Source organism: Xylona heveae (assembly GCF_001619985.1).
Source record: "Xylona heveae TC161 unplaced genomic scaffold L228scaffold_4, whole genome shotgun sequence".
In the NCBI taxonomy this organism is placed as follows: Eukaryota; Fungi; Ascomycota; class Xylonomycetes; order Xylonales; family Xylonaceae; genus Xylona; species Xylona heveae.
The window spans coordinates 119,077-142,858 of NW_017264196.1; the positions used below are offsets into that span (position 1 = coordinate 119,077).

Consider the following 23,782-nt stretch of genomic DNA (forward strand, 5'->3'; position numbering starts at 1 on the left):
CCTTTTCCTAGTTTCCTTTGTAGTCCTGATAGATTCCATCACAAGGTTATACCTAGATTATCACTGTCGGTAGCTCTAGGTGCATCGAGTCATGTACTGCATCGAAAACATTGGCTGACTGCCTACGGAGTAGGGGCATAGTGATCTAATGCGGACGATCTGCAAGGAGCCAAGCCAGAAACAGAAAAGGTCTGTGCCCGCCTCGGCCCTTCCCGTGAGTACTCCGTGCTTGCATTGTTGCGGTTCTTCAGTTTCACCAATAATGCCGTGAGCAGTCGAAAAAGTCGGTGCTGGGAACCGAAAGTACTTTTATGAGTCTTACTTGAAGCAATAGCGGTGCTGCGGAATTATCGCCATCTGTATTGCATTCGCCATTTTATACAGTCCTTGTGTCGCTGATAACAAGACCGCAACACAGGCAACTGATAACAGCATTGGACGAATCTCTTTGTTCTTTCCGCATTTTATGTGAGGCGGTTAAGAATCTTAAAAATCTTCCCTATAATGGCAACCTGTAAGTGAACTCCATAATTCATAATTCAGCAACTACACCAAAAAAGCCCAAGCTGATCGTTCTCCACCAGACTGGCGCTATGGAGTTATTCTGGATGCGGGGTCGTCCGTAAGTCCCGCCGCATTATCTGCGATCGCATTTGCTCCCAGGACTTACGAAATGATCTCACCATGATTTAGGGAACAAGGGTCCACGTATATAGATGGAAAGATCGGTCAAAGGAAATCACGAAGCTGCCTGAGGCGGAAGTAAATACGTTACCTGCCTTGGAAACTTCTAAGAAGTGGACGAAGAAACTGCGCCCTGGTTTGTGTCCATTCCAATCCATGGGCCGCTTTGCTCTTATGGTGACTAATGGCCATCTGAACTGTCTAGGTGTTTCATCGTTTGCGGCAATTCCAGATTCGATTGGAACAAACCATCTAGAACCGCTCATAAAACATGCGCTGAAATATATTCCCAAGCAATCCGTAGAATCGACACCAATTTACGTCTTAGCGACGGCTGGAATGCGCTTGCTGCCAGATACCCAACGTCGCAAACTCCTTGACAACATTTGCTCCTACATCCGCACGACAACTTCTTTCTTCCTCCAAGATTGCGCCCATCATGTTCAGGTCATCTCTGGAGAGACGGAGGGTCTCTATGGTTGGATTGCCGCTAATTATCTACTTGGAGCTTTCGACTTTCCCGAGCATCATACACATGGAAAGGGGCACCACACTTATGGGTTCTTGGACATGGGCGGAGCATCGGCGCAGATTGCCTTCGCACCAAATGCCACGGAAGCTAAAGCTCATGCAAATGATCTCAAGCTCCTCAGGTTGAGGAAGCTCAATAGGCAAAACTCCGAGTATCGAGTCTTCGTCACAACGTGGCTGGGCTTTGGTGTGAATGAGGCCAGGCGCCGGTACGAGGATGCTCTGATTGAAAGCACAGGTAGAAACGATCTGAAAGAGTTACCAGATCCGTGCCTTCCTCTTGGCTTGGACCTTCCTCCAAATACCAAGGAAGATCATCCTGGCGAGAAGGAACATATCAGGCTTGTGGGAACTGGTCGGTTCGATGAATGTTTACGGCAAACATATCCACTACTGGACAAGGACGCCCCATGCGAGGATCATCCGTGCCTCCTCCATGGGACCCACGTTCCTGCAATAGATTTTGACGTCAACCATTTTGTTGGAATATCAGAATACTGGCACACAACGCATGAAATCTTCGAGATGGGTGTTAAAGAGAAGAGTTATGACTTTCACACATATCAGCAGAGGGTTAGAGAATTCTGCTCTCAAGACTGGAAGACAATTTCTCAAGGTATCAAGGGGAAAAAATGGGGAGGCAAAGTTGATGAAGGGGCTGCTGCGGAGGTTTGTTTTAGAGCTTCGTGGCTAATCAATATGCTACACGATGGCATCGGCATTCCTCGAGTTGGAATTGAAAACACGAAACTCGACGGGCATAATGGAACGGAGGAAATCATACAACATGCCAAAGATATGGGTTTCCTTGACCCCTTTCAGGCAGTCAATAAGATCCATGAAACGGAAGTCAGTTGGACAATGGGGAAAATGCTTTTGTATGCCTCTAGTCAGATTTCCCCGCTTGATGCATCATATCTTCCAGTAGGCTTTGGGAGCAATGTTCCAGAAGTCCCTGCGGACTTCCAGTATGGGGGGGCCGTTCCAGGCCTAGGAACTCCTCCAGATCCAATTGGGTCGACTGATGACGATTGGAGCCGCGTTCTTTTTGAGTCCGACTCTCATCGACGCATTCCCGGATTTGTCCTTTTCGCCCTTATTGTATGTATTGCTCTTTTTTTGTCATGCGGCAAAGATCGAAGAACGAGGACAGTTAAGGCTATTCGGAGTGGTATTTCTTGGTTCTGGGAATGCTCAAGAAACCCATCATATCTCAGAGCGAAACTTTTCAACCGCAATGATCGAGTCACGTATGAACGTGTCCTAGAAAGCGGCGACGCGAACGAAGATTTCGAGCTCACTAGCGTACCGGGGCTCAACACGCCATCTGAGCCAAATGAGGAACACCAGGTTGGCAAGGCATCCGGCTGGGCAAGCCCTCGCCCAGGGATTGACCAAGGTTCTGGGCTTTCGCTTCTTGGGGATCACGGGACGAAAGGTCTCGGTCAAAGTTCAAGCTGGCCCGAGACTCCAAGCAGCGCAGGTATCGAGAAAAGTCTGATAGTGAGGACCGAGAGTCGAGAGAGGATACCGTCTCGAAATTCCGTTCGATTGAAAAACGTCCCCTCGGCACTGTCCCTCGAATCACGAGAATAACTGGGTTGGGGGTTTGATTCGGTCTCGTAATGAATTCCCAATCATCCTCTTGAGCTCACTGCTAGGAAGAAGGAACAGAGCAATTTTCTTCTGGTAATGTATTATATCTATTGCATAAAGGCGAGGAATCGTTGTCGCAATCTGTCGCATCTTTACTATTTGGAGCCGTTTGGGGGATCCGATCATAGATACCACTTGTTTATTTGAGAATTCCTTTGTCCTAAATGTTTGCTTAATATGATTCGGAAAACGGCTCTGGAGAATATTTGGGTCTTTCTGAACCACAAAAAGGCTGGGGTCTCTCATCTTTAACGTAGACGCTCCAATGCGTAACAACGTCATTGGTCATCGGTCCTGTCCAAGAATCCTGGATCTAGTTCCAGCCTTTTCTCGAATTTATTCCACCAATCCTGGAAGCTTCGAAGAGGAACAACCTCAACGCCGCCTTGCTCCCCAACAAAACTCGCTAGGAAGTTGAACGCATTCTTGATGATTCGTTGTGCAAGTATTTTTGTAGATGGTGCCCGTGTTGCCAATTGACCAGGGTTCGACCCACTGGCAGGGACGGCGCCTTGTGCCGAGTTGCCTTTCAGAGAAGCAAGCTGAGTGCCAAGCGGGCCCGCAGGTTCGATGGAGATGCCAAGGATGATGCTTGCCGCATTGTTGGCATGATCTGTGGCTGTGGAGGGAGACGCATCAAGCGAATCGTCGACCATGGCTTCATCATCGCCTCCTCCTCCTGCAGAAGCTGGTGTCCTTCCAAAGGTCGAACCGGCATTATTTACCCGGAAAATGGCGCTTTGTTTCTCATTTCCGATAGCTCCTAAGAGCTGGAAGTCTGATTCGGCAGAGATGCGTATATACACAGCTGCTGCCATATCATTGGGAAGAACGTTTCCGGGAAGAAGAAAAACGACAATGTGATTGAACGACGGCGCAGATGGTATAGTAAATGCAAACTGTGTCGGAGATATAACTTGGAGATTTGTTTGGACAGGTCGACCCGCGCAGATGGCTCCGAACATTGTAAAATTAAATTCTGTGTTTCAAACACGGAATGTAGGCTTCAGTATTTGGTTTTTTATCCAAACAAGATCGGGATTTCGAGAATGTAGCTTCAAAAGGGAGGCTAAGGAAATATAAAATCTAAAAAGTGGGTATTATTGAAAATTTGGTCGCCAGTAAAGCTCAAGAGCTTGCTGAAAGGAAAAATAATAATGATGATGATAATGATAATGCAAAAGATATCCTCGTATGACAGCATTGTTATAATTAAGCGGCTTTCGTGGTTTTGGGTTGTCATCCCTTCCAATATTGGTTAGCTTCGTCCTGGCAAAGCGGTAGCGAACCCTTGAGATCTGAGCTCGCTGGCCCTCAGTTGCTCTTTCTTCGGATAAAAAGTCAAACTGGATTTAACGGAGGCAACGAGGGAGAGAGAAAGAGAGAGGCCGTGATAGCTTACGGCGAGTGACTAGTTGTCTGAATTTTTTTTTTTTTAGAATGAGATCCTTTCTTGAGCTAGTCGAGGACTGCGACAGGTATGCATTTGTTTTCGATTGAGCGTCTCAGCCCAGCACTTTTCTCGTGGTATATAATTGGTCTCGCTCATTCAATTCAGCTTTCCCTACAGCTACCCCAACGCAGCAGCTTACCGCGACATTGTCTCTCCACTTTACCACCTTAAAGTCGCTAGCTATGATCATACTCTAGGCTATGTGCCGAAATTTGTTGCGGAAGCATTTGAGTCGTTCAGCGCTTGGAACCTTAACCATGATGCTCAAACATTGACGCTAATTTCTGGTTCCAACGAGAACGAGCGAAGCGCTGTTGTTGCGCAGACCTGTCAGGAGCTCCGCAATCAGGACAAATTCACAGTATTGAGGGGATGGCGTAATGAACTTTATCCTGTTTATGGACCTGGTGGGGTTCTCTTGTTTAATATCGAACGGGCTGCTAGTGCCCTGCTCGGCGTTGTCAGCTATGGCATTCATATGACAGCGTATATTCGCTCCTCCAGCGGATTGCTATTATGGGTTCCGCGACGGGCATTAAGTAAGCAAACATATGGCGGAATGCTAGACAACACGGTCGCCGGCGGCATAAGTACCGGTGAGGAGCCGTTTGAGACTCTGATCCGGGAAGCGCAAGAGGAGGCATCGTTGCCCGAAGCTTTGGTTCGACAAAAGGCCAAGGCTTGTGGCACTATTACTTATTTTCACATTCGGGATGAGAGAGCTGGCGGAGAGACCGGGCTGCTGCAGCCGGAGGTTCAATACGTGTACGACCTAGAGCTGGAGGAGGGCGTCCAACCATCGCCCTCTGACAACGAAGTGGAAACTTTCCATTTGTGGGACCTTGCCAAAGTGCAACATGCCCTCCATGATGGTCAATTTAAGCCAAATTGTGCTTTGGTTCTTTTGGATTTTCTCATTCGCCATGGCATTCTAGATGCTAAGAATGAGAAAGACTATATCCAGATCATTGCACGAATCCACAGACGACTGGAATTTCCAACAATCTAATATGCAACATACTCCAAACGCCGGCAGCTTTTGGTTCTTCTGAATATCCTGCAGCAAACTAGCTGTGCGCTGTCAACGACCGGAAACCCGCCATCTTCCAATTTTGGGGCATCTTTCCGACTCCTCTTGTCGGTGCGGGGCGAGTAGACCGTTTGGAATTTTGTTGCTCCGCCCCGCTGATATCTCCATCAAATTTTAGCTCGCGCTCATTTCTTCAGAAGCAGATAGATATAGTCGATGCGGAGTGGTGTAAGCTTCTTGTAAGGCCCCTCCATATAAAGCAATAGACCTCCGAATGATACAAAAACCTTACTGTAAATATCCCATGCGTTAGCCATCCATCCTAAAATAAGACAAAAAATAAAAAGGGGACGGAAACTCCATCGCATTGATGATCAAGAGAACTTCAAGTCAATGGTATTTCCAAGACGCAAGCATACATGTTTTCTCCTTCCGCTTCCTCGAATCTGTAGATTTTTCCATGGCAGACGTAATCAAACATATCAGCGAGACTAGCTTCCCCTCTTGCTGCCTCCCTCCAGCCCTTTGCGTCATCTTCTGTCCCATCCAGGGAGAGGGTTGACGCGAGTACCATTTGCATCTGATCGCCCACAGAGCACGGATAAATCTCCGTATTGACGTCTAGGGTAAACAGAGTATCTCCGCTTGTGGATGTACCAGAAATTCGTGAAACGCGATCATATTTCTGGGCGTTGATGGAGGTGATTGTGAATGTATCGTCATAGAGTTGCGCATCCGCCATTTCGAAAAAGTTTCCCCTGATTGAAAATATTTCACCCTTTCGTCTTTGATGATAAAGGCTCGAAACGAAAAAAAAAAAAATCCTGCCCGCTTTCTCTATATCCTGACCTCCGCTCAGCTGTTTTGCGATCAGCCTTGCAAGATATTTTCGAGAAATACGCGATTCTTCAGTAGTAGCGATCGTTTTCCAGAACTTAATCGTTCCAGTCAATACATTATGTAAGCGGCAATCTACTCTTCGGGCGATGAAAGGGCTCCAAAGCGCCAGAAGTGCCCCGCGCTACCAAGGGGGTACCGAGCCCTGCAGAAAGTCTCGAATCCGGTAGCAATAACTGCAGCTAAGAAACGTACTCCGATAAAGTAAACATACCAACCCATGTATCGTCCGCGATAAAGATACCCTTCTTAAGCCTCAAAGATACTCTCGGTCTTCAAAACTTGAATTATCTCTGCCGATTCACAGAATATATGGCATGTCTTTTCGAAAACGGAATATTGTACTACCCAACAACAGCCAAAAGACCCCGATCCCGCAACCCATCAATGCTGGCATCGAGGGACAATTACCGCTTCGCGAAGTCCATTCGCCCATCACCACTTCACCTCCCAAGGCGGTCCAGCCCTCTCCAGGTGTTCGTCCATCTCCTATAGACGGGCGTGCGACTATCTCCACCGGAGCCAGCACGCTTGACAAGCTCCTCGCGGGGCACGCCGGGCTGCCTTTAGGAAGCTCCCTTCTACTCGAGGAGTCTGGGACCACCGATTTCTCCGGCGCACTTCTGCGGTACTTTGCTGCTGAGGGAGTAGTACAGGGACATCAAGTCCATGTAGTGGGCGTAGGCGAACAATGGGGTCGAGAATTACCCGGACTTGCTGGCGTGGCGGATGGAAATCCAGACGCGGATATATCACGTAAGGGCAGGCAAGATAGGATGAGGATTGCTTGGAGATATGAGCGTCTGGGAGAATTTGGGACGTCGTCGTCGATAAACAGAGGTTGGTTCCCATTTCTTCTTGTTGCCATCAGATGAGCCTTTCAAAAAACAAAAAGAGAAAAATAAAAAAAAAATCAATCGAATGACTTGCTGCATGCGATCCTCCTTGCAATGTTTCTTTTCTAATCTTTACAGGTCCAAACTTCCCCTCAGACCGGGGATTATCCGACGACGGCTCTTTGAACTCAACCACTTCGCAAGCGGCTTTTTGTCATATTTTCGACCTTGCCAAAAGACTGGAGTATCCTGCAGGATCGGGAATCACGTATATTCCGACGGTCGTGAATGCTTCATCGAGCTCTCCATTTCACGGTATACTTGAAGGAATCGCAACGCAGCTTCGATCAGACCACACAGGTCGGATCCATCGAGTAGTGATTCCGAACCTTTTATCTCCAGCACTCTATCCTCCTCATGCTTGTGACCCTACCAACCTTCTTCCATTCTTTCACGGCCTCCGCAGCCTTCTTCGGCAATTTTCTACCCAACTTTCCGTAATTATGACCTTAACATTGGATCTTTATCCACGCTCGACTGGTCTTGTACGTTGGGCTGAGCTCTTGAACGACGGAGTACTTGAGCTTACCCCATTCCCGCATTTAATGGACTCCCTTTCCACATCGACTGCCACATCTGGAGGGGCTAATACGCATGAACAACCTCCGCAAGGGTTGCTACATGTTCATCGGCTCCCAATCTTTCATGAGAAAGGAGGCGGTGGTCGCCCAAATGACGGAGAAGGCGATCTCGCATTTACTGTGACAAGAAGAAAATTTACAATCAAACCCTTCAGTCTCCCTCCGATGGACGGTGACACAGATGCACAGCAAGGGGGTGCGACGGCTGTTGGCGAAGGAGGAAACACAAGCAACACAAAAATCAATATCGACTTTTGAGATATTTATCTCATTGATCCCGCCGTGGGTTCCCTCTGAGAAAAGATACTCTTGACAAAATCTGATTGGTCTTGGCGCCGTTCAATCTCATTCATCAGGAGTCTGTCGGTGCTCGGAGTTTGCTGGCCATTGTGTCAAATCAGCCATGGTTGCAATCGGCCATTCCAAGGTTGGTCGAGTTTGGGTGGCTATATGTGTCTTTCAAATATGCGCCCGAACCCCTGGGGGGTCGCCGGGCGTAACGCCAGTTCTGTGGCTTCATTCCATTCTAATCACTACAGATGAAGATAGAGCGAATACGTTGCTGTTATCTTCACGGTCATACCCCCTTCTAAAATTAAAATTTTGGCGGGCGACCTTTTGATATCAACTCAAAAACATCGCCATTCTATCTATATACGTGCAGCCATATATATATGGCAAGGATCCTGGGAACGCAGGAAATGCTCTCTATAGGGAGTATGTCCGTATGCTCGCCATGTCAGAGCTCCTTTGCAAGGCAGGTTTGGCTAGAGGCCCGTTCTATTTGCTAGGAGGCCACTTTCTAGCATCCCGGGAGCGTTCCTAGGCCCCAGCTCGGAGATTCCTAAAGTACTTAGGTAAAGAAAATATAAATACATAAGTATCTTATCCATTACGACTTTCGAGAGGCTTGTTGATTCTGTTCATTCGAAAGAATTCCTCAGGACAAATACTTAGCCATAAGCAGCGCTTAGAACTATCTATGTTGTACCTCTTTATTACAATGCAACAGTTTAAACCAGACCGCAGCCGAAAGGGCCAGGTCCTCACCCTCTCCAGAAGCTAGCACTTGTAGACAGCAACACTTTGCAACAGGGATCGATTTATTGATTACGGAGTTGCTTTGGATTTGAACGTGCCAGAAACACCTCAAATTTGCGGCTTTCCGTAAGTCTTTTGATCCATCATTTGATAGAGGTTGTTAACGATTTGGTTCCATACATTGTGACGACTTTATTTCCAATGCTAAAGAGTTTCTGAAGGTCTTGCAAGGGTATCAATTACGAATCGCTATTCATCTACCGCAACCAGAACACCAGAAGGAGCTTGCCGAAGGCGAATCCCAAAAAAAAAAAAGCATAGGATGCTGATGCTAATCGAGGGAATGGATTACATTCCACCCCATTCAACACAAAATACTCTGACGTCGGGAGTTGAGGCATGGCCCTTGCAAGCTTGTTCCTCGGTCTCCGCGCCGCCAATCAGGAACCCCTTTTTCACGCCTGTTCCAAGTCTACCGCCTCCTACAATGTCTAGAAGATCCATTTCTTCGTCCCATGCTCCTCCAACAGCGAGAAAGTGACTGTGAAAGCGCAGAGGATCACCGGGATATACAAGGTACTGGCATCCAAAACGCAAACCTGGGGAGATAAAGTAGCCTTTTGCATGTAAGAACTCATATAGAGGGTACGAAAAGGGTACTTTCGGGGGCTTGAGCTCCGTCGGCTGGTCAGTAGGAGGGAGTATCCGCCCGGAAAGCGGTGGTGTTACATTATATACGAGAGGCGCGTCGAAATAGGGTAAGCTGTCAATTGCATTATTGGAGAGTGGTTCCTCCTTGGGGGCTGTGGTGTCACAGGGCCCAGAGGTAGGCGGATCCTGGAGACCGAGTCTCTCCAGGGCTTTATGCTTCCGCTCTTCCGTTCTCTTTTGAACACCACGGCCGGCGATCATGCCTTGGTCACGTAGATCTCGCAAATAATCGTGCTTCACGTGGTGTGGCAAAAATGCTATCGCATCCTTGTGTAGACTTAGATCATCGACAACGACCGCAGCCCCCTTCTCAAATAGGAGTCGGGCTTCTTCGGGCATCAATTCCAGGGGCGCGCCCAAGAAGACGTTCTGTTGAGGAATCTGAGGTATGCTCCCGAGAAGAACACCACAGATGTGATGTTCCCGGCGAATATATGTTATCACATCGACATCATGAATAAAATACCGGTTTGCGACGAGCGAGATATGAAATGGCTCAAATTTCGAGGCCATCGGAAAGCACTGTTCTAGCACCAGGCAAGTACCACTCTCGCATTGTCTCTGCGATAAAATGTTAGCTGACAATGTTCAATGGAACGGTTGTGGCTATGATCGAGGAGAGTTTCAAGGAAGACAGTCATAAAAATTATTTGGAGATTAACATCGTGCTTCAGGAATAATCCTGAATGTCAGTGGATTGACAGATTGAAAATTTTATTAATCATTGCAGAAAGCATTTCGAGAACGAGTTTGAAACTTGGAAGTTTTGACCTACCTTTACATGAAAAGGGTGATGATATTGCAAAAGAAGAAAATGTTAGAGAAAGCGTCTCGTAAAGGAATAAATTTATAAGCTTACAGTATCTTAGTGGGGGAATTGCTCGCTCGTTTACCTCATCTAGGTCATAACGTAAGTCACAAGCGACCTGAACACCAACCCCCCTTCAAAAGGCCCAGTCGGCCCTCATATAATACAGTCAATTCGTGTAAAAATGAAGCTCAGTTACTCCGATACAAGGGTGTTTTTTCGTTAAACTGAGACTCATTGCTGATTTTCTTGGCAGGACATATAGGTATCCTAAAGTATCTTGACTGGTTGCTTCCAAGCTCACCCATCACTCAATGGACTTTACAAGTCTTCTAACTAGTTGTAATGAGCTGTTCTATTGTACTGTGTAGTGTAGCTGAGAATAAAGATATAAAAATACATAGGACTAAAGCAAAGTAATTAATAATTAAGTCCTATATAATGCAAAGTAGAATGCTTACTCTCATAGTAAAGTATTTAATTAATTCTATATAGTGTAGCTATGTTACAGCTAGCTACATGCAGCTAGAGACAGCTATATACATTTTTTATATATATAGCTATTTTTATTACTTGTAGATGATGGCTGTAAGTTCTGGATAATACATGTAAATAGAAGTTCTACATGTGTCAGGGTATGCCTGACATTAGGTCACGTGATGCCTCTGAATTAAGTGAGCATGTGACCTAAAAAGTGGACCTGAGCAGAACGGGAGGCCGACCACCTGATTTAGAAGGTGGTTAGCATCTAGAGCAGGTGGTAAATATGCCTCTGCCTAATCAAAGGTAATGCTGTCCTGACCAGATGGCAGAATGATATAATCAACAATTGCAAGAAGGTCTAGACTTTATAGAAAAAATGTATATAAATGCTATCTTTATAGAACAAGAGAGTAGCTCCTTAGTAGTTAGTTTTATACTTTACTATATAGCAATATATTTTATATTGTTCTAAAAAAAATAATAATAATAGACAGGCTAGAAAAAAAAAATAGCTCAATAGGGGCATAAAATAGAGAAAACATCTATAAAACACAGAAAGATACAATGTCAAAGTATACATAATATTAGGTTATGTAATACTTTTAAATTAAGCAAGTATATTATCTAAAAAATAGACCTAAGTAAAATGAGAGGCTAACTACTTGATTTAAAAGATAGTTAGCATCTAGAGTAGGCAGTAAATATACTTTTACTTAATTAAAGATAATGTTATCCTAATTAGATAATAGAATAATATAATTAACAATTGTAAGAAGGTCTAGACTTTACAAGAAAAATGTATATAAATACTACCTTTATAAAACTACTATTAAACTTCTAACTCTTAATTTTAATATATATATCTTGATATCTTATCTTTTTATAATTTTCACCCCTCTTTTTTTTTTTTTACATTTCATCTTACTTTACTTCTTGCTCTATATTTTATTCTATATTTTACTCTTTATCTTGCCTTAATTATTACCTTTTATTAAACAAATTTAATAGTTAATTACATGATAGTCCTTAAATATTACCTTTAAGATGTAGTAGTTTATGTCAAGGTATCTTGACATGCTATTTTTTTTTTATCAAAGATAATTTTATTACTTAAAATCATTTTTTTATAACTTGTTATAAAGCTTTTCTCTTGTTTTACTTATTTTAGCATATCTTATTATTGTTATTACTCTTGTTTAGAGCATGTTATTTAGTTATTGTATGTTTTGTTTAGTTTTTTTTTATTCTAGATTTATTTCTTGCTCTAATAATTTTAGATTAGGGCTTAAATATAGAGCTATATTTTTTATATTATTAGTTTGTAGTAATTTACTAGTATTGAAAATATATTTTGTACTTTTGTTTGTTTAATCCTATATTTTATGTCATGAAAATTCTAAAATGGTCTACATAATTTGAAAATTTTTTAAAAATGTTATCTAGTAACTAGTATAGATATAGTTTTTTTATAATGTCTTTGTTTACTTTATTGTTTATATTTTATATATCTTTTAATCTTGTTTTATTATAGACCTATACATGGTTTGATTTTGTAATTAAAATGTATGTATTTACTATTTAGAGATAAGTTTATTTATTGTTTAGAGACAAGTTTTTATTTATTTATTTTTATTTCTAGTTATAATAGTTTCTTTTTTCTTTAACTACTATTTTCTTTTGATTTTTATAGTAACTTTTTATTTATTTTTTGAGAGTAAGTTTTTTGTTTAATTTTTAAAGTAAGTTTTAATTTGTTTTTCAAGAGCAAGTATTTGTTTAATTTCTAAAAGTGAGTTTTGATTTATTTTCTTTTCTTGTTCTTGTTTACTAACTGTTTTATAAGTTTTTTTATTACTATATTTTTTATTCTTTCTTTCTTGATAGTACTATATCTCTTTTTTTAGGTAGCTAGTAGTAGAGACAGAGATATTTTTTACTATTAAAATATATCTAAAGATCTTGAAACTAATATTAATAAAGAAGGTAGTAAAAATATTAAAGTTTTGCAAGACAATGATTTAGTATATCTAGTATATTTTTAGGAGCAAGACAATGAAAACCATCATTCTAGAGGAAAATTTAAAACAATTGCTTTGTTTCTAATTTTACATATAATTTTTGCTCTTATACTAAACATAATTGTATTTAAAGTTGTAATAGACCTACTTGTTATTATATATTTTATATAATATAAAAAAACTATAAACAAGAATATACTCTTAATTTAGAACCTTGCAGCTACTATTATAAAAGAGTAATTTATAACAAACTTTTTACTAAAGCATTTCAAAATCTAATCTCTGGTATTACTATTAAATAAATTGCCTGTAGTTACATAGTATCTTTTTTGTTTTAAACTCTAATTATTCTCATTTATAATATTATAACTCTTTTTTACTCTAGAGTAATTTTGTTTGTTTCTTGCTCTAGTACTACTTTGTCTAAAACTTGTACTATAGTAACTCCTTCTAGCTCTTGCACTAGAGCAATTTCTTCTAGTTTTTATACTCAAGTAGCTTTTTTTAGTTTTTATGCTAGAGTAACTTCTTCTGGTTTTCATTATATCTTAAATGCTACTAGTTAGTATTTTACAAATATTTTTAAATTTTTAGATATGATTTTATATATCTTTAAAGGTAATACTCTCATTTTAATTACTTATATTTTCAAGAGCAATACTTCTAGCTTTGCTATTTATATTATTAAAGGTTGTACTCTTGTTTTTTACCTAAAACATGCTATGAATACTTAGTATTGTTTCTGTTTATTTACTTGTTTCTCTGTTATTAACTAAGTAATTTTTTTATTATTATTGTAGTTCTATATATATCTCTATAGATTTTACTAGCATGGATTGTTATCTAGCTATACTTGAAAAATAGTTACTACCTATAGAGAGGATAAATGTCAAGTTGTTTTAAGTCTTAGAAACAAATTTAGTAGAAATTTACTATCTATTATACAAAAAACATTAGATATAGATTGTGTTTGAAAATTATCTCAGGGCCAAGGTACTTCTTATAAAAAAGAAATGTAAGTTGTATAAAAATCTAGAATATACTCTGGATGCAGAGTAAAAAGCTTAAAAGGTTCTTAAGTAAACTTTGGAGGTAAAGCAAAAGGTAAGAATTATATTAGAATAATATATAAATATTTTAAATTACAATATATAGTATGTTTTTAATTACTTAAACTATAAAACTAGAGATTTGTTAGACAAAAATATAGAAATAGTAAATTAATTAACTAGATTTGATTTTACTTAAGCAATAATTTATTTTTCATTTTTTTTATCTTATTTTTAGGATACTATGAGCTTTAGGCTAGTATTAGTTATTCAAGAGTTTTTCTAGTATAATTTTAAATAAAAGCATAAATTTTTCTTTCTTAATTTCTTGTTTTTTTTTTATAATATTTATTATATTTTATAAAACTTGTTTTATATGCTAAAACTTACTCTTTTTTACTATGTTTTTATATCTTGATTCTTACTTTTTATTAGTATTTTTCAAAGGTTTGCTAAAGTGTGCCTTATAAAATTTTTATAACAATTTCAGTAAGTAGTATATGTTTCTTGCAAGCTCTTAGATTGTTTCTTTTTTTATTCCTTCATACTCTTTTTATTTGACTAAATATTTAAAATAATTGTTTTTAAAATAATTATTAAAAATATTACTTACCTTATACTTATTATTTAGAATACTTATTTTCTATAATTATAAAAATTACCTTTATTTAATTGAAAGTTATGCTAATATATAGGTTCTAGTAGTAGAATATTAAAAATATCATGCAACTTTAGTAATTTATTATATAATGTAGGTATAACAAGTCTATATATATTTCTCTCTATTTTTTCTATAATTTTGTATAGTTTAAGATATTTAAAAGTAAGTTTTTTGCTAGACTATTTGAGTTTAAAATTTTTTGTATCTATCTATACTTTATTACTAACTTTATATACTTGTAGTTGCTTACCATGATTGTAATAGCAAGTATAAATTTTATTAACTTAAATAAATTTTTAATAGAGATTTACTTATAAGTCTTTAAGTTTTTTTAAGAGCAAAGTAATATTTTTAGCTTTATACTCATAAAGGTATATTTTTATATCTATTCAAGGATTATAACTATAGTTTATATAAAAAGGCAAAATATTTATAGTAGTATGTATAGAGTTATTGTAGGTAAATTTTATAGACAAAAGTAAGGTTGTTTATATTTTTTACTCTTTTAAGCAATATATATATATATATGCTTTAAAAATTTAATTTTATTATTCTATTTATTTGTCTGTCTAGGTGTAAAACACTCTTAAAAGTTACTTTCTAACTTATAGATAAAAATAAAAAAATATCTAGAAATAAAAAGTAAAGGATCTTTTGTCTATAACAATACTATCAGAGATTTCATATAATTATATAACTTTTTATATAAAAATTTGAGTAAGATTATATATCTTAATATTTTTTCTTGTTAGTATATAATATAATATTTTGGTAAAATAATTAATAACTACAAAAATGAAGTTATAGAAATTTCCTGATTTATTTTTACTAGGTAGCAAATTTATAGTAAAATCTATAAATATTTTTGACTAAAAGTAAGTTAAAACAAATAATAAGATAAGATATCTATATTTTTTATACTTGTATACTTTGTATTTTTAATAAATTATATAATGTTTATAGTATAATTTTATATCTTAATATACACTAGGCCAGTTGAATAATTAGTAGAGTAGTTTATATGTTTACTTTATTTCAAAATGTCTTGCAAGTATATTATTATAGTAGTATCTGCTATGGTAATATTTACAGTTAAGTATTGAGTTATATCTTTCTAGATAGTTTTTTGTCAATATATGAAGAGTTTTTACTTAATAATATAGTATTTTATAATATTATTTAATGATAAAAGTAATATAAAATAATGTAATAATTTAAATTGGATAGATAAAGTAAATAATAAGATTATTATTATAGTATTATCTAAATACTAATAATTAATTACTATAAAATAGTAATGCTAGACAATAAATTTCAAGAACTATATAGAATAAATTTAACTATGTAGAAAAACTATCCTCCTTATATAAACAATTTGTTCTATACAATTATATCTAATTACCTTAATCACTCTATGATTACTTATAATTACAGTAATTTTTTTTCTACTACTGCTTTTTACTTTTTTTTATTTTATCATTATATAACTCTTGTTTTATAATATTATACTATGTACTATACCTCTATACTTTCTGTAGCCTATCTTGTACTATCTAATACTAATTCTTGTAACTATTATTATATTAAGTCTTTTTTTTTTTTGACTTGAAAAGCTAATTTTATAATTGCCTAATTTTTTATAAAAAATAAAACTCTTTGTCTATTACTTTTTTTACTTTTCTAATTTTTTAGTTCTATCATACTAAAAGTTTCTAGCTCTATTTGTTATTATTGTCTTATCAACTATGCTTCTTAATTTTCCTGTAATATACTAATTTCTTGTTCTATCTACTATTTTTTTGGTTAGGTTTATAAAGTTTTTCTTAAGTCTAGTCATTGTGTCAAGTACATTTCTTGTAGTTGAAAGTATAACTTAGTGGTTTTTGAAACTAATTAGTAGTATTTCAATTCTAATTGCTATTACATTAAAGCTTTTCTAGAGGAAATAAAATTTAAATTTTCTTGTCTAGTTAAAAAAGCCTTCTAGCTTTCTACTTGTTATTTTTACCTTTGTAAACAGCTTTTTTAAAACTATAATTGTAGAAAAAAATAATTTTAATAAAAGCTTAAATCCATTAAAGAATTAAAACATCTAAAGCAAGAGTCCAAAGCTACTACTTTTACTATTTTTTTTTTCTTTTAATTTCTTCTAATTTTAACTAGTCTGCTTTTTTAAATCCTTCTGGCCTTTTTTCTCTTCTATTAGTAGAATTTAACAATTTTTCTAAAGTAATTTAAATTGATTTATGGTTTTTGTAAATTAAATTTTTTTTCATAGTTAAGCTATTTAACATAGTATTTTCATTACTAATCTCTTTTTTTTGTGTCTAAAATTTTTTTGACATTATATTCTTTGTTTTTAGATAAAATATCTAGTTTCTTTACAAGTAATATATTTTCTAGTACTAGTTTTAATAATGAGATATAGAATATTAGATGTATTTTTGTTTCTTTAGATAGTTATAATTAATATATTACTTTGTTAACTTATTTCTTGATTTCAAAAGGTCTTGCCTTGACATAATCTAATTTTTTGTTTAATCTCTTGAATTTCAAGTTTTTATAGAGTAGGTAAACTTTACTCTCCTTCTTAAAAATTGGTTTGTTTAATCTTTTTTGATTGATATACTCTTGCATTTTCTGGTTTTTAAACTTGATTTTTTATTGTAGTAACTCATGAAGTTTCTTGATTTCTTGGCTATATTGTAATTCTTGTAGTAATGTATTATTGCTTTTGATTTCTATTCTTTAAACTATTAGATTATATTTATAATTTGCTTAAAATAGTAACATTCTAATAGTATCTTGTTTTGTACTATTATATATATATTAGGCAACTAGTAACAATAGTACTCAATTGTCTTATTTATAACTAATGTAGTACTATAGATACTATTTAATAATTTAGTTAATTCTTTTGATTTGTCTGTCTATTTATAAATAAGCTATTGTTAACATTTTGTACTCTACTCCTAAACTTACTACTTAAATGCTTGTATAGTTATTATTTAAACTATTATAAATTTATTTTTATTTTAAATTCTAAATTTAAATTATAATTTAAAATATTAAATAATTTTTAAAATTTATTAAAATTTTTATCTATCTTAAATTTTGAACTTTATATATATTAATAATTTATATATTAATATTAATTAAATAAATAAAAAAATTATTATATTTTATTTTTAGTTTTTAGTTTCAAAATTTAATATTTATAAATAATGAATTAAATTAATTTAAAAATATATTATAAATTTAAAATTATACTTTTTGGTTTTTAACTATTTTAAATTCTATTAATTTATATAATTATAAATAATAATTTTTATTATATTATTTTTATTATTTCTAGTTTTTAAATTATTTTTAGTTTTTAATTTATGTAAAATTTTGAAAAAACTAAAGTTTAAATTTAAAAAATAATAATTTAAAGATAAATAATAATAGACATAAATTTTTAGTATTAAAATTATATTTCAAAGCAAGATAGCTAGAGTATTTATAGTATTAAAAAAAGCAGTATATAAGAGTATCATGAAAGTAATTTATACTATAAAGAGTAATAAGAAAATGTATAGTTTAAAACATTATATTAAGAGATTTAAGTTTATAATCATCTAACATTGATAGTGTCAAAAGCTTATTATTATTTTTTTCTATTTTGTCTTTGTAGTTTGTTTTATTTTTACTGTCTATCAATATATATTTTCTTTTTGCTGTCTCTCTAAAGATAGTAAAAAATAAAATAGTATCTAAATTCTTATTTAAATTAACTAATTGCTATTTTCTATTTAATTTAATGAACTGCTTTCAAAGCAAGAAATTACTTGTAGTAACTATATTGTAGAACTTTTTTTTATACCTAAAAGTATTAAAAACAGTAAGGAAATATACATGATTATACTTGGCTAGTTAAGGATCTAAAAAGTTAATGTATTGTCTAGTAGTATGTTGCTACTAATGTAGTGATGTCAAGCAGTAATATATGATAAAGATAATAAAAGCAACTAGATACTACAAGTTAGTAATAATAAAAAATCTAAAAGTTTAGATGGCAACTTGTATTTAAAAAATTCCAGGTCTAGTAGTATAATTTTATTGAAAGTTACCTCTTCTTTAATCTACTAAAATATATTTTTGAGCTAATGTAGTTGAAAATTATTATTTAAAGTATTGTAAACAAACTTAAAGTTTTTAGATAACTTTAACTTAGTAGATTTTACATCAACTTACTAATTTATAAATGCATTATAGTAAGAGAGGGTCTAGTACTTCTAGATCTTAAATTAAGATTTTATACAAGATACAGTACATTTGAAAGTCTTGTAACTTGACTTTATACCAGAAAAGACTGCTTCTACTAGTGAGACACAATCTATGCTTAAAAGTATTGCTAAAAATATCTGTCTTGCCATGTTCTTGAGTTTGATAAAAAGTACTAATTTTATATTTAATATAATGTAAACACTACTTGAATTAAAATAACCCCCTCCTCCTCTATCTCCACCAATAAGACTTCAAATCAAGTACAAATTGATTTAAATTAAAGAAAACTTTTCAGGCTCTTAATTCCATCTTGATTGACTCTAATTGAGTTAAAATTGATAGAGTTATAAGAGTTTGAAATTTTTTTTAATTTGGAGACAAGAAAAGAAAGGTTTCTTCCCTCACTATTCAATCAAATCTTATTTTATTTACTTCAAACTTGTTTTATATGTTTATTTATCTATTTTATTTAATTTATCCAAAATTCACAAAAAAATCACTAGTGGTTGTGGTTCTTTTGCATCCTAAATTCTAGGTACTAAGTACTATACTACTAAGTGAAAAATTTTCACCCCCCCTGCAACTCTATCAATTCTTGTTAAATCTTCTTTAAAACTTGTTAACTATTTTTTGCATATAAAAGTACTGTATTTCATTTTGAATTTTGTTATTATCATTGTTTGTTGTTGAGTTATTAAGTGTTAAAGTTTCTATATTTTTTGTGTTACAAAATACCTTCCCTCTCATAACATCACCAATCCTTTGTCAATTCCATTTCTGCAAGTTATTTTTGATTTTATCTGCTTTACACTCCATTTTCCATCATTATTTGTGTGGGTGGACCTCCTGGTTGCCTAGTTATAAGACATTCTCTTCAGAGTGCTTTATACTAGAAGTCAGGTGATTTCTCCTCATAACACCACTAATTCTTTGCCAATTTCATTTGTATAAATTGCATTATTAAGTTTTGATAAAAATTTGTATTTGGTTTTGTATTACCTCCCTGGACCTGGACCTGGACCTGGATTTTCTTTTGTTTTTGAACTATCTTTGTATTTAGTTTTATACCTCCTAGGACCTGAAACAAACTGTCTTTGTAGATCCTGGAAAGAGTAAGTTTCTCATTTGTATCTATTATTGATTATTTACTTTATTTTCAAAAAAAAATATATATATACCAAGAACCAAGGATACAAAATTAGGCTCTAAAAACACTATACTTTAGTGTTTTATCCTAGCTTTTAGCTGTATTAGAGGCCTCTTTCCTTAAAGACCTAATATACCTAGTATTTTGTAAAGAGCAAGAGCCTTTATAGAGTATAGCTAGTAGCTAAAAAATTAATTTAGCACTCTTTAAACTACTATTTAAGGAAACTTTTTTAATCCCTACTAGCTAGGTAAAACTCTAAAAGTAAGAAACAAGTTTTTTTGCTTTTAGAAGAAGAGGGATATTAATCTTGGCTAGACCTTTTTATATCTAGAATAGTAAACTCTTGGCAACCTTGATAATCAAGACCTGAGAGAGTTATACCTAGTTATAAAAGGTAGATTATAGACCAAAACCTGGACTGGATTTCCACTAGATTAAATATAGACTAGACTTGGTTTATACTATAATTTAGTGAAGAAGAGTAAGTATAATCTTGGTAGCAAGGAGTAAGGCTTGGAAGATACCTATAAGTAAAGTCTTACTTCTTGAAAGAGTAATTCAAGGAGGTAGCAAAGAGTAAGTTTGAAGGCAAGACTTGCTCTTTAAAAGGATATGAGTTGAACACCTACAACAAACTTTCCATCTTCACTACCATCTTCCATTGCTTTGATTGAAAATACTTTAGTCAAGATGGCTTCAACTATCAAACCAATTGAGAAAGAGCTAGATATAGATTCTCTAATCCAAGTACTACAAGAATCTCCAACTTCAAAACCAAGATAGCTATACTTAAAAAAGAGAAAATATCAAGCTACCAATACCACTATAAAGGAAAAAATCCAAATGATAGTTAAACAAAACTAACAACTAATTAAGTGCTTTTCTAGAGATTATTTAAACTATAATAAATTAAAAATTTTTAATAAAAATTTAATAAAATTTTTATAGTAGAAAACTATTTCTACAAGTTGCAACCAATATTATTACAAGGTTGAAAATAGTTTTTTATCATTATTAAATTTTAACAGTATATATCTTTTAATATTTAATTAAAAAAATAATTATCTATTGAATATTAGAATATTTAAAAAAATAAATGTAAAAAGTAATTAAAAAATTATTTAATTAAATAAAATACATTATTATATAAAATTGTATATATAATATATATATTTTTAATATAAAAACCAGTAACTATTTAAAGAAAATCAACAGTCCATTGACATTCTAATAGAAAATTACTATCTAATAATAATTCAGTATTAACCTTCTCTAGTATTCTGCTAGATGGTATAGGAACAAGATATAAATGACAGCAATTAGCTGCAGGGAGGCCAATGATTAACAAATTTGCTAATAGATAATAAATTGATAGCTGTAACAAATTGTTAATTAATGGTTCACTTAACAATCTATACATAGGGTTGATCAATGAGCCAATCAAGAAGTAGTATATACTTGAATGGTAATAGCATGTAAATATCTGCTACAGTCAACACTTGGATCCTGCCAGGAGAAAATTGTCTCTGATATTCATCATGTATTGTTGATTTGTTGTAGAATTAGTATAATTTATCTAGCCATACTACTTCAGAAGCTGTCCATCATGTCTTACAATGTGTTGGATACCATAGTTCCAGGCAAAGGCCTCTGCCAGCTGCTGTATAAATAGACTAGTGTGAGAAAGACATGATAACCTAGTTTGAGCTATAAGGTTAAATGCATTGTCATGATCCATAGCAAACCCTTGGTAGGCTAAACAGACAGAGATATAATAAGTATCATCCAGTAAAGGAGAGAAAAAGCCTGTAGGCTTATTTCTATACAGATGGTCTACCACAGGAAGAAAGCCATTCAAGAGCAATAGACATAATATTTTCAGTAATTCAAATACTTCAGTCAGATCTGGATGCAAAAAATTCTATACACCAGCCAGGCCAAGATGGAGAGACTGCTTGAGAATGTCTTTGGCAAATATATATCCCATTAAGTTTGATGGAGAAGCTTTATTAGCAAGTTGTTTAAAGTACATGTACTTGAATTCTCTAGCAAGTACATTGATGTTCATGAGGGTACCATACTCACAAGCAAAGGCTGCTAAATAAACATCAACATGAATATTTGGTAGGCTAATTAAATGTAAGAATTTGAAACTTTTCTATATATATGCTTTAGCTGTTTGTCCATTGTAAGCCTCATCCTCTATGGCCTCATCAATGACAGTTTTAAGACTCCTGTGCCAGCCTTCATCATCTTCAGTATCATTGTTGTTAAGGTAGTGATAGTTAGATCTTGTAGCATTATGTGTACATCTAACTAATGCTTGAAATGTACAATGAGTGTACAGAATGTATTAATGGAGGTGATCAGGATTAGTGTATTGTTGCAAGCTTATCAAGCTTATGCTCTTAGTAATAATGGCATAAGTAGTAATAATCTCTGCTGCAGGAGATAGGTAGGTATAGAAGAATGAATCTTGTTCTACTACTTGCAGGTAATCATATCTAAACCAATTAAGAGATGCATAGGTATATAGGATTAAAGGTGTTAATATTATGGCATGTACTGTCTTAGAAAGTGACCAGGAGTTTAGATAGTACAATGAGCTTTAAATGCAAGGCCATCCTGCTAGGAAAGGAAATGACTAAAAGGTATGGTTGTAAGTTAGCCCACCTTACTTGGTAAATAATGCTAAAAAGAGTAGCTCTTGTAACAGCCTTTCTACTCCTTATTATTTGGAATAGAGCATATTGTAAGATCACTCCATGATGAGATCCAAGGCTAGAACAAGCTTTGTTACTATAAGTAGGTTAGGATGTAAGCCAAGGTTTTGAAGATAATGCTATTTTGCTATCCTTTCCATTAACATAGCTGATTCTCACTACTTAGTAACAGTGTAGTAATAGTGTCCATTATTTACTGTATTAAAACTTATATCTTGACAATCTTTGTTAGTACATAGGTAGCTTCTATATCTCTACCTGGCTGTCTAATGCAGAAAACCTTTATTGTCTGCCTGCTAGAGTATGTTACTAATAAATGCTAATGTAAATGCAAACATAAATTTTTCTTTGCTAGTGATGTTCATGACCATCCCATAGTCAAGCCCTGTAATAGCCTTCATGAAGGCTACTATAGAGGTCTCTATAGATACATCATGTAGACCTAAACATAGGGTATATATATTAACTATGTTGTAATGTTCAAGGTATAGTAGATTTACTAGAATCTAATAAAATGCTTTGAAAGCATGATACATGTTGTAGTGAATGCCAAAATTGTCAATGAAGGTCAATAGTAGTAGATTTAGCTGTGGAAATTATTATAATTAATAAAGCTAGCTTTTGCTAAAGGTTTTTAGTTCTAGCTCTGCTCTTGTCAAGTACATTCTGAATAGTGGTTGAATCTTGTCTCTCCTTCTGCTGTATACTTAGCACATATAGTCTTCATTACTGTCATTTTCAGCTTTGACCACCTCAGGGTTGTAAGCCTGGTCTAGGAATACAAGTAGTATACTATGTATAGAATGTAGTAGGGCCTCAAGAATGTAATCTTCAAGGATTAAAAGTTTATGTCTATCAATTTCAGCTAGATTGCAAATATGGCTAAGATGAAAGCCTGACTGTTAGAGGTACAGCCAAATGACAGCTTGTAACTATATAACAACACTCTTAGGAGATTCTACAGTACTTTAAAAATCCTAGCCAAAGAAAATAAAATATTCCTTGGTATATTCATTTACTAGATCCATCTGTACAATACTACCTGGAACAATGACCTTACCCTTATTATCATAAGCATAGTTCCTAGAACATGCCCTTAGAGAAGAGCTTTAGCAAGGTGCATTCCATAGCTTTATTAAAG

The 23,782-nt window shown here is 34.7% G+C and overlaps 7 protein-coding genes across 7 annotated transcripts; 4 read left to right on the top strand and 3 right to left on the bottom strand.

Annotated features, from left to right (window-relative positions):
- The first annotated feature begins 323 nt into the window (after nt 1–323).
- On the top strand, nt 324–2,980 carry L228DRAFT_105107 (putative nucleoside diphosphatase). The gene is made up of 4 exons (XM_018328894.1): nt 324–514; nt 585–622; nt 694–820; nt 890–2,980. Exons 1-4 carry the CDS (start codon nt 505–507, stop codon nt 2,809–2,811), a joined length of 2,097 nt encoding a protein of 698 aa, XP_018188697.1. The 5' UTR covers nt 324–504; the 3' UTR covers nt 2,812–2,980.
- A 169-nt stretch (nt 2,981–3,149) lies between these two features.
- L228DRAFT_237737 (DUF775-domain-containing protein) lies at nt 3,150–3,836 on the bottom strand (the record flags this gene model as incomplete). The annotated part of the gene is made up of 1 exon (XM_018330963.1): nt 3,150–3,836. One exon carries the CDS (start codon nt 3,834–3,836, stop codon nt 3,150–3,152), a length of 687 nt encoding a protein of 228 aa, XP_018188698.1.
- A 376-nt stretch (nt 3,837–4,212) lies between these two features.
- L228DRAFT_245872 (thiamin pyrophosphokinase-related protein-like protein) lies at nt 4,213–5,642 on the top strand. The gene is made up of 2 exons (XM_018332265.1): nt 4,213–4,349; nt 4,430–5,642. Exons 1-2 carry the CDS (start codon nt 4,312–4,314, stop codon nt 5,331–5,333), a joined length of 942 nt encoding a protein of 313 aa, XP_018188699.1. The 5' UTR covers nt 4,213–4,311; the 3' UTR covers nt 5,334–5,642.
- L228DRAFT_105118 (DNA-directed RNA polymerases i, ii, and iii 145 kDa polypeptide) lies at nt 5,437–6,300 on the bottom strand. The gene is made up of 2 exons (XM_018328895.1): nt 5,774–6,300; nt 5,437–5,645 (listed from the first exon to the last, which is right to left on the bottom strand). Exons 1-2 carry the CDS (start codon nt 6,094–6,096, stop codon nt 5,540–5,542), a joined length of 429 nt encoding a protein of 142 aa, XP_018188700.1. The 5' UTR covers nt 6,097–6,300; the 3' UTR covers nt 5,437–5,539.
- Nucleotides 6,301–6,568: 268 nt separating this feature from the next.
- L228DRAFT_267163 (paxneb superfamily protein) lies at nt 6,569–7,986 on the top strand (the record flags this gene model as incomplete). Its single annotated transcript, XM_018334958.1, has 2 exons — nt 6,569–7,007; nt 7,226–7,986. 2 exons carry the CDS (start codon nt 6,569–6,571, stop codon nt 7,984–7,986), a joined length of 1,200 nt encoding a protein of 399 aa, XP_018188701.1.
- Nucleotides 7,987–8,954: 968 nt separating this feature from the next.
- On the bottom strand, nt 8,955–10,281 carry L228DRAFT_245876 (SEN34 subunit of tRNA-splicing endonuclease). The gene is made up of 2 exons (XM_018332266.1): nt 10,256–10,281; nt 8,955–10,041 (listed from the first exon to the last, which is right to left on the bottom strand). Exon 2 carries the CDS (start codon nt 9,991–9,993, stop codon nt 9,118–9,120), a length of 876 nt encoding a protein of 291 aa, XP_018188702.1. The 5' UTR covers nt 9,994–10,041; nt 10,256–10,281; the 3' UTR covers nt 8,955–9,117.
- Nucleotides 10,282–22,031: 11,750 nt separating this feature from the next.
- L228DRAFT_237742 (hypothetical protein) lies at nt 22,032–23,483 on the top strand (the record flags this gene model as incomplete). The annotated part of the gene is made up of 11 exons (XM_018330964.1): nt 22,032–22,042; nt 22,094–22,193; nt 22,493–22,577; nt 22,635–22,670; nt 22,881–22,942; nt 23,069–23,094; nt 23,127–23,131; nt 23,185–23,208; nt 23,280–23,300; nt 23,362–23,402; nt 23,454–23,483. The coding sequence occupies 11 exons, from the start codon at nt 22,032–22,034 to the stop codon at nt 23,481–23,483; spliced, it is 441 nt and encodes a 146-aa protein (XP_018188703.1).
- Between the last annotated feature and the right edge of the window lie 299 nt (nt 23,484–23,782).